General features: G+C 53.6%; 1 protein-coding gene across 11 annotated transcripts in view; it reads right to left on the reverse strand.

The window, feature by feature from the left end:
* Positions 1–2,011: 2,011 nt before the first annotated feature.
* ARHGEF9 (Cdc42 guanine nucleotide exchange factor 9) overlaps positions 2,012–13,682 on the reverse strand; it is a 198,480-nt gene continuing 186,809 nt past the window's right edge. For 6 of the 11 annotated variants that reach the window (XM_075435183.1, XM_075435189.1, XM_075435193.1 and 3 more), the window contains one exon: positions 2,012–5,878. In XM_075435183.1, the coding sequence (XP_075291298.1) occupies positions 5,697–5,878 (182 nt within the window). In that variant the 3' untranslated portion in view covers positions 2,012–5,696. The remainder of the gene's footprint in view (positions 5,879–13,682) is intronic. The other 5 variants (XM_075435186.1, XM_075435185.1, XM_075435184.1 and 2 more) reach the window with 5 other exon arrangements.

Consider the following 13,682-nt stretch of genomic DNA (forward strand, 5'->3'; position numbering starts at 1 on the left):
CCCTCCCTCCTCCTCAGGGCTTTTTTGGGGGCAACACACAGGGCTCGTGCGCTGACCCACCCCCTCCTTCCCCATAGCTCCCATCTGCAAACTCGGTGGGGAGGGCAGAACTCTGGCAAACGATTCTTTAGGCCTGCAGAGGCGGCAGCGTGGGCAGGAGGGCTCTGGGTCTGCTCCCCCCCAGCAGCAGGCTTCGCTGGCGGCGCAGTGCCGGCCCTCCCGAGCAGCTTCAGTCCCACGCCACGAGAGAAACAGGAGTGTTTGGGCAGGTGCAGCCCAGCATGGCAGCAGCGTCCTCTGCATCGCAAGCAGCAACGTAAGCAGGAGCGAAAAGCTGGGCTCAGGGTAGCGCCGAAGCAGCAGGCAATGGGAGGCTGCGACACGCCATGTCTGGGCCAGCCCAGTCCCGAGCCTGCTCTAGCCCTGTCCGCTCTCCCTCTCTCCCACAGAATCACAGAATGGTCAGGGCTGGCAGGGCCCTCTGTGGGTCACCCAGCCCAACCCCCTGCCCAAGCAGGGTCACCCACAGCAGGCTGCACAGCACCGCGTCCAGGCGGGGCTGGAATATCTCCAGAGAAGGAGACTCCACAGCCTCCCTGGGCAGCCTGGGCCAGGGCTCCATCACCCTCAGAGGGAAGAAGTTCTTCCTCGGGTTCAGCTGGAGCTTCCTCTGCTTCAGTTTGTGCCCGTTGCCCCTTGTCCTGTCGCTGGGCACCACTGGAAAGAGTCTGGCCCCGTCCTCCTGACCCCCACCCTGCAGATATTTAGAGGCATTGCTAAGGTCCCCTCTCAGCCTCTCAGCCTTCTCTTCTCCAGGCTGAACAAGCCCAGCTCCCTCAGCCTCTCCTTGTAGGAGAGATGCTCCAGTCCCCTCCTCATCCTCATAGCCCTCCGCTGGACTCTCTCCAGTAGCTCCTCATTTTTCTTGAACTGGGGAGCCCAGAACTGGACACAGGACTCCAGATGGGGCCTCCCCAGGGCAGAGTAGAGGGGGAGGAGAACCTCCCTCGCCCTGCTGCCCACACTCCTCTTGATGCACCCCAGGATGCCACTGGCCTTCTTGGCAGCCAGGGCACTCTGCTGGCTCACGGTCACCCTGTCATCCACCAAGAGCTGCTTGGCTTTTGCTGGTTTTTCCATTCCCTTGCCTGACTGGTTTCCCATGCATGTGGGGCTGAAGGTGCGGCCGTCCCTCCCTCAGACAGAAACCCGCAGGGAAGAGCCGGATGTCAGTGCTGTGACTGGAGCCGCAGCTCTTTGGCCGCAGTTATTGACGGCGGCTTGGGACGCGGACATGTGCCTGCGTGCTCCTCCCCGCGGCGACAGGGCTCGCTCCCCACCGCTGCCGGCTCTGGACGCCATGGCGCGACGGCCCCAGGTCTCCCGGCGGTTGCTGCGTCGCGGGGCTCGCTGCAGTACGGGGCTCGGCTCTCTTACCTGCGGAACGCCGTGGGCTGCTGGAGCGAGCGCGTGGCCTTGCGGGGGGCAGCACCCGGCTCCTGCTCCCTGGGGGCACTCGCTCCCTCCAGCCAAGGGAAGACCAGGACAGGAGCTGCCCGTGTCCTCGGCTCAGCCCTCCGCTGCGGAGCAGCCTGCGGCCGGGCCCCCTCCCCTGCAACCACCCCCGCGCTCCGAAATGCCGCTGACGGCGATCCCAACGTACTCGCGACGGGACGGCTGCCGGAAGGGGCCGGCTGGCTTCGCGCTCGGGCGGGAGCCCAGCGAAGCGCAGCGGCAGAAAGCGCGTTCAGCCCGGGGTCCGCAGGTCCCAGCTCCGCCGGGAGCAGCCCCTGGGAGCTCCAGCGGCTCGCTCCTCGTCCCCTCGGCCGCGCCGGGGCAGGCAGACGGTCCCACCACAGAGCCAGCTCCTGGTTCCACGCCGGTGGCTTCACAGCGGTCCTGGCGACAAGCCGGAGCCCCACGCCAGCGATCCGGGCTCGGCCTTCGGGGAAGAGTGAGACCGCTCTGGGGAAAATGATGTAAAATGCCTTCAGATGCCTTTTCACTTCTTTTTATTTAATTCCATAAATATTTTCATAAGGCTCAGTGTCTTGACAACACTTTTTTAAACACTTTTTTTTGTTTGTTTTATACACACAACTTTGACACTTGTTTGACAGGGTCAAACAGTCCAATATAAACAAAATAATAAAACTGGCAAGTGCGGATCAGCTGGGTTACCAAAATCCTTTTTTTTTTTCTTTTTTTTTCTTTTTTTTTTTTTTTGCTCTTACTGTTAAAACCCCAAAAGCACTAAAATATCAGTATTTGGCTTCAAACTAGAATTTTAAAAACCTTTTTTTTTTTTTTTTTTTAAATTCTCTGCTACAAGTCCCTGTCGTCATAGTGCCTTTAAACTCCTACAGACTCTTCTTTTCTTCTTAAGGAAAAATAAGCTCGGTGATGCCATGCAGAACTTACAATAGCTACTAAATATACATGTTCCCTGAAATGTAGCTGCAATGAAAAGATGACAGAGCATAAAGAGAACAAAACCAGAAACCCAAAGCACCACAGTGTACTATCAAGAACATTGCAACGGACGGCCGGTGACCGTCCAGAAACTGAAACAAATTTCAAATATATTTCTCTATGTATTATTTTCTATTTACAACTGTTCGATGCACCTAGGTTGGTTCTCGTTTGATCTTTTTGGAGAGGGTGGGGAGGCGAAAGTCTTGAATTTGGATCCTCTGTTCTAGTCTCTAGGTCAAGGGGTAACGCATGTCATTTACCTAGGGAAGAGGGTATTTTTATATTTTTTATATATATATATATAGATTCAGCCAGAGAAATACCGTAAACATGTAAGTTTGTTACAACTCTCTTGTTTCTGCGTATGGAATGGTAAGTGGGTTCCTCCTGTCTGGCATGGGGATGGAAGTCTGGACGGGATGCTCGGCCGCACCGCGCTGCTCCCAGCGCTGCGGCAGCGGGGGGCCCAGCCCCGCTCCCTACCGGGAAAGCCACCGCAGGCAGCGGCGGCGGGACCGGTGCCGGTTCTTCTCCGTGCCAACGCTCCATCTCCTGCAGCCCCGTGGCAACGGATGGAGGGGAAGAGCTTTCTTGAGTGCCACGGCTGAGGGCCAAGCCCCTCTTCCCTCGGGAACAAACGCCTGCGGTGGCTCTGCCGGCCGCCTGCCTTCGGCAAGCGCCAGCAACGCTAGCTCGGTCTGGCTTTCCGCTTAAGAAAGAAGCTGCGAGTCCAACAAGTGGCCTTGTCAGATCGAGCGAGTCTTGATTTATGATGCAAATAATGGTGTGGCGGTGGCGTTTCGTTTTTCCTAGTGCTGAATATTTAGGAAGCATCTTCTCATAAAAATTATGGATGTCTCATTCTCACTCTCTGAGGCACAAAACAGTAAATGAACAGGCTTAACTAATGCGCTTGTTACTTTTTTCCCCTAAGCAATTAAAAAGGCAAAGGAATAAGTGAAATTCTCATCATGTTGACAACGGTTTGTAATCTCTCTCTCTTTCTCTCTCTCTCTCTGCATCTCTCCAGCCATTCAGAAACAGCAAAACATTGCAGTTCACTTCAGAGAACCCATCGCATTCACATCTTTAAATACCCGCTCCGTTAAAGAAACAAAACAGTATTTGCTAGGTATTCAACATTAAAATCTGACCATAAAAATGCAAAGATAGAAAAGAGCATAAAAATAACTTCTGCTATCAAACTGGGTTGCTTCCTAGCTGGGATGCCCGGTGCTTTGCAGCGCGGCCACTCCTCCTCTCCAGAACACTGACCTGGCTTTGCTGTTTACTGGTGATTTCTAGATTACTAAAAAGTGCTGAGACTATTTCTGTACTTAAATAGAAAATACAGCCACTGCCCTGTCAGATGCCCTGAAATAAATACTGAAATCACGCTCCCTGCTCTTCCCATTTGCTTGTATTCCTTAGGGGAGGGGGAAAAAAAGCGTCTCCAGGCTAGCTGGGCCGGGGAGCTTCTGTGGTGTGTCAGAGTCAAGAGACAACGAGGGATACCGTGATCAATCGCTTCACCCCACGTTTTCAGAGGAGCCTGCAGAACAGCTCTGCAAAGGTTTTAGATTCATCTTGTAAATCTGGTTAAACAGTCTCATTTGCCCTAGGAAAAAAAAAAAATCACCCTGGTGCCCAAGGATTTGTTTTACAAGCTTAAACACAAGCTTTTGTGCCTGCAAAGAAACGTAGGTCAGGCTGAAAGTGCAGGGACTGTCTTTGAAAACGAAGCTGTGGATCTCCAGAGGGAGAAAAAGAGAGAGAAAGAGACCCGAGGAGCTCAGCTGCTCCCTCCAGAGCCCCTGCCACTGCCCCACCGCCGCGGAACCACCGCTGCCGCGCACTGGTCTGGATTAGCTCGGGTCACCGTGGCCGCGCGGCTCAACTCCTCAGGTCACCCCCCTGTCTCTCCTGCAAGGCAGCTCCCGCTCCTCTGCAGCACCCAACACCGGGGAGATGCACCCAACGGCTCGGGAAGGCTCCCGCCGCTAGCGGCTCGCTGCCGGCAGCTCCGGCTCCGCGCGGGAGCTCAGCGCCCGAGCGAAGCTGGGGATCTCCCACACCGCAGAGCAGCGCGGGCAGCGCTTTGGGGGTAGCTGCTCCTCCAAATGGCAATTCGGGGTTCATTCAGGCAGGACTGTGCGGGCGTGAGGGGGGCCGAGAGGATGGGACCTTCCTTCCCGAAGGACGAAAACTGGCCGGTGGCTGGAGCCCAGGAGCCAGTTTTCCTCTAGCTGGAATGGAGGGCGTGAAGCCGTCAGGTTCTCAGCCTTTATCTTTGCACGGGGAACAAAGATAGGAGCGGGCTTTTCAGAGTCGTGTCTCAGCTTAAAAAAGAAAATAAATCAGAGATAATCCCACAGAAAGAAAACCAAATGCAAAAGAAATGAAAGCCCCTGATGCTCTTTTCTCAGTCTTACTCCGAGCGTGAACAAATCACACGGAATTGAGAAAAAGACAGCGCTTAAAAAAAAATGCAAAAAATTAACGGAGGAAAACCCCATCTCTCACTTCCTAAGTAGCTGACAGCCCTTCTGCTCGTCTTCCCCTGCCCACACGGAACAGCTAAGCCAGAGAAATACTGCGCAGCAGAGCATGGTGCACGAGGGAGCACATCCAGACAGGCACGAGGCAGAGCAGAGGATGCAGGACGGGATGGGGACGGCTCCTCACTGAAACGGCAGCGCCAGGGACAGCCAAGGGAGGGACGGAGAGGGAGGGAGGGAGGGGCAGCGGGGATCTCCCGGCACTCCAAAAAACAAACAACCCCCGCCACCCATAAATAAAATCAAATAAAATATACACCAATGTAGTCCGTGAGGAGCTTCGATGACGAGTTCACACGAGCGAGAAAGCATTCTGGGATGCCAATGACGACTTGAACGAAAATGAAGAAGAAAAGAAAAAAAAAAGATGTCCGACCAATGGAATAAAATAAACCAGGTGACATGGGTAGAAATCATTGGTGCTTCCTAGTATCTAGTAGCAGATTGCTTCCCAAAAACAACAAAAAAAGTTTTTGGTCCTTCTATATATATACATATATGTATATATTATTATTTTTAAAATGTGTGTATATATATATATGTATATATACTTAGTTGCAACAGTGCTTCTCCGAAAAAAGGTCCATCTATAAATATAATTTTATTTATTTTTATTTTTAAATTTTAGTTCTTTTAAGTTAAAATTCTCCATCTCTCTAGGTATTATTTTTTGAATGGTGTTAACCTGCTGAAGTTTTGCCAGAATGGTGCCTGGCTGCGTCTGGGTTCGGTGAACTCGAAGACCTGGGACTGGGATATGCCATCTGTCACCATGTATTGTCCCTGATTTAATGGATCCTGGGGTGGTGGGTAGGCCGGAGGAACCGACTTGGAGTAGCTCACACCTGCATCGATGATTGGGGGGAAAAAGAAACAGATCAGTCAGAGTGCAATTGGGTCAATAGTCTTTCTTCGTCATGCTATCGCTTCGTATCGCTTCACAACCAGGGTCCCAAACGACAGGGAGACGTGCTAGAGACGGCAAAGCTACGGAGCACGGCAGCAGCTGCCCGACCGCTCCGCTCGGAGGCTGCCTGCGCTCGGCCACGAGCTGGAGATCTGGAGAAGATCCACTGCTTTGGTGTTGGCCGACCTCTGCCTGCCCTGATGGAAAAGTCCTGCGCGACCTCACGCAGCGCACGCGTGGCCAGGCCACACGCGGCACCAGCCAGGGCAGGCGAAGGCGGACGACCGCATCGCTCAGCCCGCTCGCCAGCCTCACCGCGTCCTGTTTCCGAGCTCCTGCTCTCCCTCCCTCCCAGCTCCGCTCGGAAGCGGCGTTGCCCCGGCATGCCCCGGCGACCGGCCCCGAGCCGCGCGACGGAGCGGAGCTGCTGCGGAGGGACCGCGCGCAGGGCAACTCGCGACGGGCTCTAGGGAAGCTCGTAGGACTTTTCCATAGGGTTCATTTTGAATTCACCGGTCTGGTTTCAGCCAAAAACGGCTGCACGCAACGCAGAACAGGCCGATTCTGCTCAGTCCAGTCTGGATTAGAGGGACGGGACGGACTGGCGAGGCTACGCTGTCCGGCTCTGGATGCAGAACTCCCACGAACGCGAGTCACGGCTCCTGCGCGGGAGCGGGGCGAGGGGACGCTGCCCTCGCAGCCGTCCCACGGGAGGGGGGACCTGCGGCACGCCGGGACCTACGCAACCCACGGTAGAGGACGGTGTGGCAGGGGCGGCTGGGGTGGAGCAGCAGGGGGGCCTGACCCCACCAAAGCGCAGACTAGAGGCAACAGCAACGCAGCCACTTCTCTACGTCCTCGCCCGCAACACTGCTGCCGAGGGACCGTCCCTGCTCCAACTGCAGGGCAGCGCGACGGGCTGGAAACCACAGCTCCGGAGCAGGGCAGGAGGAGTGAGGAGCGGGGCTCTGGAGCAGGCTGCGGTAAGCTCTGGCCGTCTCCGGATCCCCTCCGTGGCACGCAGACCTGCTCTTCCTTCTGCGGGGAGGGCAGCCCCGGCCGCAGGACGAGTGGCAGCTTCGCAAGGGCCAGCGCGGCCATTGCCTCCCCTGGCTTTAACCGCAGGAGCGAGGCGACTCTACCCAAGCTGAGCAGTGTCCTCATCTGGAAAGCGGGATGGCATCACCCACCTACCTCACACGAGGGTTGTGAAGCTAAATTAATTAATGTTTGTAAAACACTTTGAGATCCTCGGCTGGGAAGGTGCTGGAGAAGGCAAAATACGGTGATTAGCACCCAGGTACCAGAGCAAGGGGTGTACAAGAAATGCGACTCTTTGCATTCAGTTAGCGGTTCCTGCCACACACAAACACACGCTTGGCGGGGCCAGCGCTGGCCGGCCCGGGCCTGGGCAGGCTGCACACGGTCGGGTACTTACAGACAAGGGGAAAAGCCTCACAGAGCGCACGCACGGAGCTCACCAGACAGCTTTTGTACGTTGCTGCATTATAACTCAGGACCTCTTTCAGAGACAAAGCTAAGGCTTCAGTATGGCTTTAGGAAAGAGAATTAAGTCGCTTCCCCTCGCTACAGAATTTAGCAATCGAGGGTTGTGAAAATCCCCCAAAGGTTCTGACCAATTGGAGAAACCATCTTGACTACGTCTAACTGATTTCTCCTTCTTTACAGCAAATACCATCAAATCTTGCAGAGCTCTGTCCACCGTAGGGAGCGACCAACATCCTTCCTTACAGTGGACAAAAAACGCTCCATGATTGATACTTGCTAACCTTTAAGAAATTCATCACAGTTAATATTTCAAACTTACTTGAAAAGAGCAACCTGGAGATGTTCTGCAGTGGTATCTGCTTGCTGGAGTAGACTTACTCATCAGCAAGTTTTCTACTCCGTCTTTCCCAAGCTCCTCTCTCCCACAGCAAGCCTGCAGAGCAGAGTGCAGCCCCACAGCCCATGCTGTCCTGGGTCAAACCCAGACGGGGTCAGCCCTAGGACACCTGGGACAACTTCTGCACCATCCTTGTTGGGAGACCCCACCATGAATTTGAATTTACCAGACTGTGACTTAAGCCAATGACATCCCATAGGGGTAGAGCATGGGCTTGAGCTCATCTCTGCCCTACCTCTTCCATCCCCTCTTCTACCGCTGTCCTGCTCCAAGTTGCCTCGCTGGAGGGCAGGTCAAGGTGTGGGCAGCGTAACCGACTGCAGAGCCTGCTCCGGAGGGCAGACTCTGGCCCTGAACCCATACAAGAGCGTAGACATTCTCCTGGAGGTCACCAGCCTTTAGTGCCTTGGCCACTTTTCCCAGCAGAGACTGGGGAGGAATTTTAGGATCTGTGGGAAGGTTGGGATCTGGTACAGGTCCCTTACACGGCTAGAGTTGGGAAATACATCTTCTGCTGTCCGGTAACTGGTTTGGATTTTCGACTGACCCAAAGGACCACATTCAAGGTAAACAGTCCTTGTGCCACCAAGATTACTACCTCATGTTTGACAACGCAAACGAGCTGTGAATCTAAAGCTGCTGCTAGGGGACCCACGGCCATTGTTTCTAGCTTTGGAAGACCTTAACACCACACTGCTTTAATGACATGGCCCAATGGCTTTCGCATCCCGTGGCTGCGGAGTAGCCATCGGCCTTGCGACGCATCCGGGCTGCCGTGCTGAGCTGGGCTGAGCTCGTCACCGTCTCTAAACCAATTGGTGGAGGGTCAACTGATCTATTTTAATGATGATGCAGAAATGGTAAGAAATCTCCTGGATCAGCAAAATATTATGCACTTGGAAGGCTGAACAAGTAGAGAAAGGACAGTCTGGCTGAAGTCCACTGACACGGATGGAGTTACACTGCAAAGAATGCAATCCACCGTCTGTCTTCTCCACAAGAGAAAAAGGCAGACTCCCCTGGCCAGATCACTAGCAAACCCCACTCCGTTCTTTCCCAAAACAGCCTTTTCGGTCCGAACTCCTGCAAAGTGTCCGTCCTTGCTTGGAACGTACCCGTGCACACACGGCCGCTGCCCTCGGTAAAGAAGCGCAGACCCAATATTCTCCAAGCTGTTTGCGCGGCCCTGCTCGAGGACCAGGCTGTTGGCATCAACATCTAAGCTGGACGAACGTCAAAAGCTCCTGGCTGGTTCTACTTGAATAAGCAGCCAAAGGTTTGCATATTTATCATATTTATCGAATGGCCTCCACGGCTTGAATGCTCAAGCCCACGGATCTCAACGGCATGCATAATTCCCGGGTGTTTGGGGGCATGCAAAGAAGGACACTGGTGCTCTGGCAAGTCAGGCGGGTGATGCTGTAAGAACACATTTTGTTGTGAAACTGTGATACAGCGAAAACAGCTCGAAGTGCCCCAAGGATGGCTTTCTTTTTTTGGACATACCCACATTCTTGAGAAGGTGGAACACGGGGGTGGGGGTGAGATCCACCTAATCTGCGCATCTTCAGATCCTCAGATAGAGCAATTCTGGGGAACGTTATGACAGGTTGGGGTTTTTCTGTTCTGCTCTGAGGTGCTTTGCTCCCTCATCAGAACTTGGGGTCATTGGGCAAATTCGTCTCTTGAGGGATATATTTTTTTCCTATGCAAAGCCGTAACTCCACTGCAATTCAGCAGAAAGGAACGAGCAGAGCTCTTTGCCAGTGCAATTCTGGGCTGCCTGGCGATCGGAATTCACAGCGCAAAGGGGACGAATCGATAGGTAAGCAATGATTCCTCGCCGCAGCTGCCGCGCTGCCTTTCCGAGGCGTAAGAAAGCAGCCGTACACCAGCGGCCAGACTTGGAGCTCCTTCTGCTGGTCCGTGCGTCGTTCTGCACTGAGGCAGAGGATGCAGGCTGCGGCTGCGGAGCGGCATCGCTCGGCAGGGTGGGGGCTGGGGAAATCTGTTCAGAATGGGAAACAGAAAACTCCGGGCTTTGTAATTTGGCTAGACAAAACTGGCACAGAGAGATGCTGTGCTGCCAGCTGAAATCACATCTTTTTTTAGCACTAGGCAACGTCACTCGGAACCTTGCGGATTTCGCAGCTCAGAAGAAAACAATTAAAAAGACTGAAAACTGCCTCCTTTTTTTGCTTTCTAGTTCATTTTTTCAAAGTATCTCTTCTGTTTAAGGTTACAACAGGGCTTCAGCAGCACTCGAAGGTTTCAGAGCATGCTAGAACTGACAGGCAATCCGCGCGGAGGCGTGCAGGCAGACAGGACAGCTACACGACACCGCACCTCGCCAGAGCGAACGCGGAACACACACAGCACACGCTCAGGCCCATAACCATGGCAACTCGCCTTGCAAGCTGGTCATTCCCTCCGCAGCCTTTACGATTGTAGCTCACACTTTGATCAGGAGCTATTTCATCGGCTTTTCCGCTGCCGAGCTGTTCGCTAGCCAGAGGTGAGCGGGATCAGTGAGATCCCACCGCCCGCTCTCGCTGCGGGCAGGGGGGACGCAGGGCTGCACCTGGGAACCTCGCGTCTACCTGGGATCTCCAGCCTGCGTCCTTCAGGAGCCATGCTCAGAAATCCCATAAATGCCATTTCCTCCTAAACATTGTGACCCATACACAACGTGGCATAGCCAGGAACACACCCGAAGAAAACTAACTGCTGTATCGTTAATTATCCCTGCAACAGCGACACGTTTCAGTTAAAGAAAGAAGAAGCAGCAATGGCTGAACGGGTACAGCCCTTTGCCTTTCTTCAGCACGTTTCAACAGAGGATCTCAAAGTACTTCACTATTTACTTGGTTGCTGTGACGTTTCGAGTTAGCACCTACTCTGTGCCTGCTATCCCTTCAGTCCCTGCCTGCAGAGCTGGGTTTTACAGCCAGAGGTGGGGATGGCACCTGCGAACAGCAAGCACCTGCCTCCGAAGGCAGTCCTGAGCAGCCGGGGACTTCACCAGGCTACGCTGCCACGCTAAGCTACCCGACTCCAGCTTGGCCATGCTCGCCCAGCTCCAGAGGAATCCAAGCGAGGCCTCAGCCACGGCTCTTCACACAGCCAGGGATCTCACCCAGCGCCTGGCAGAGGGAGATCTCACCTGGGATGGTCCCAGTGAGGAGGACATGCCTTCGCTCCCTTTTCCAGCCACTCGCCTGACTCCCCTGCTTTGGAGGAAGGGGGAGGGAGAAGGGCTAACTGCAGCTGGAGAATGCTACCGAGGGTAACAGCAGCCTTGTGCCCTGGCTATTCCACAGCCAGCCACAGCATCTGCAAATACGCAGGTAACTTGACCTTCCTGAGTCTATTTATCAAGTCTATTACTGCAACCTGATGTCATTAGACTAGACATTAAGATAACGATTCCTCATTCGATAAGCAAAATCTAAGTGAGTAAAGATGGCATAAATGATACTAGGGCTTTATCAGTCAAAGCCAGGTAAAAACTAATTTATCCCATCTTGTATTTCTATAGCCTCCCTCTCCTGCAGCGTTCTGTCCACTGATAGCAGAGATCGCTGTTCCATTGACAGGATGCGATCACTTCATCCATCACTGCCCCGAAATGCAGCCTCTGCTGGGCAGCAGCACTGCCCCTTTCCTACAATACCCTACCCAACTGAAAAGCGGAGCATCAGAGCTGACAGACTGATCTCGGTTGGAATCTCAACATGACACTGATGCCGACACCTTGGCTGTTCAAACGAGGGCCAACGGAAAACCCAAGAGGCCCGTTTCACATCTCACCAAGAAACTCCCCCGGCGAATTTGCTCGGGAGCACGCGCCCGTTGCCGAGTCACTGGCACCATCCTCCGAGGTCTCCCAGCCAAGGATTTATTCGTGATTTGCCTTAGCTTGTACATCTGACCGGGTCACAGGCGATGCTACTGACTCTGGCTGGGTTGCTACTGCCTCGAGTGAGAAGCCATCTATCTACACCGTCATTAGCAAGACCAGTGCTCGCGGAGCCAGGGCATGCAGCACTAGGGCTCTGAGCAACGCTGCGCTCTGGAGGGTCTGGGTAGGGTCTGTGTTTTACAAGCAATGGGATAAACTCCGTGATTTCTCTGAATCTGTGGGGAAATATCACCGAGAACGTGATTAGCTCCATCCTTTCACCTACGCCGTGGGAAGCTCTGTGAAAAAGGGAGGTGACCCTGATTAGCTGAAAATGCAAATGCCCCTCTCTGTTTTAAAGCAGTCGGTCTACACGTTGCTCAGCGTCCTTCAATCCCCCCGAGGCCGTGCCTTACATGTGAGAATAGGATGGGGAAACATGTCAGGGCCACGTCAATCTTGTCAGCAACGAGGATGCAATAAAGAAGGCTCAACGACGCAGCGGAAGCACAGGAGGTACCTACAGACTCTGCACCCTGGCAGGACCCGTCCTCGCCAGCCGTGTGAAGCCAGCACACGCACGCTAACACGCAGTCATCCCACTTCGCTACGCAGGATTGATAGGGGAGAGCTCGCAGGAGTTTGAGAAGTCAAAGCAAAGCTGTTGGGTGTTTGGGTCAGGGTTTTTGCGATGTACTTCGCCAGGAGCTCAAATGGTCAGAAAGGAAGAAGTTAGCAGGAAAACGCAGTGACTCAGAGGGCCAAAGCAGTTTATACTGGCTGATGATTTAACCCCTGCTGGGTTTGCATAGCTGGGTGTTTATGGCCAGATTTCATGACAGCATCCTTCTAAGCTCAGGGCTAGGGGTGACTGCGATCGAATCTACGTTCCCTCCTTCCGCAAGTCCCCGACCACCAGGCCAATGACTCGTCCGGGCCGAGGGCAGCTGCTTTTGGTGAAGCTGTGGCACAGTGCAGAGGAGAATACACAGGACAGAGAGCAGGGCATGAAGGAGCTGGCTGGCAGCACGGGTCTGAGGAGCTCTCCTGGGGTGGGAAACCCTCCTGCCTAGCACAAAGGTCACTTCTTTAAATTTGAACTGACATTTCGTTTTCCAAAATCGAAACGCTAGTGGGAAACGGTGCTTTAAGAATGGGGTCTCCTTCCCGGGCACTGGAACCTCATATCCCCCTGACACCCCGGGCTGACAGCTTCTAGGAACATGAGCAAAAATCCCTCACGGCTACGTGCTGTCCTGCATGGGGACAGATGGGGGCAAAGCTGGGGATCGGAAAAGTAACCGAACGTTTCTGAAAGCTGCAAACGCTAATCGTTGGTGGGGCCAGCAGAATAGAAGCCCTTGATGGACAGAGGCACTGAAGGAGCCCTCTGTCCTCAGATGCTTCGAAATGGAAAAAGTACCCTGGATAATCCTGTGTCGGTGATGAGGACGGACTAGAGATCCACAGAGGATCTGTTTTCAAGGAGCCTTTGGACTTGTTTCCACCACTTTAGTCAAAACCGAGCACAGTTTTGGAAGGGCTATCTCGACGCTATCTCGACGCTGCAGTGTCAGTGCAGGCAGCAAAGGTCCTCAGCGGCACCTGGACTTCTCTGCAGAACAGCTGCACACTTGACTGGCTGTAGTTTAAAAAGGGCTGGGGGGTTTTTTGTTGTTTTTGTAAGTCAAGGCAAATAAATTTCTCTGTTACTTTACTATTTCTAGGAGACACCACACTGAGTTCTATTCCCAGTTAGCACACTGACATTGAAAGAGGCTAAAGGGCAGTAACCAGGAGGCAAAACCTTGAACAATCAATGCAAAAAGAAAGAAAACCAAACCAACAAACAGCCCTTCTCTCTACCTGTTGGTAAGGTGCAGAGCCAACACTACCCATTTAGTTTATGTCTACTGGACTTAAAGCAGGCCAAAA

This window comes from Opisthocomus hoazin, chromosome 14 (assembly GCF_030867145.1).
Source record: "Opisthocomus hoazin isolate bOpiHoa1 chromosome 14, bOpiHoa1.hap1, whole genome shotgun sequence".
Lineage (NCBI taxonomy): Eukaryota > Metazoa > Chordata > Aves > Opisthocomiformes > Opisthocomidae > Opisthocomus > Opisthocomus hoazin.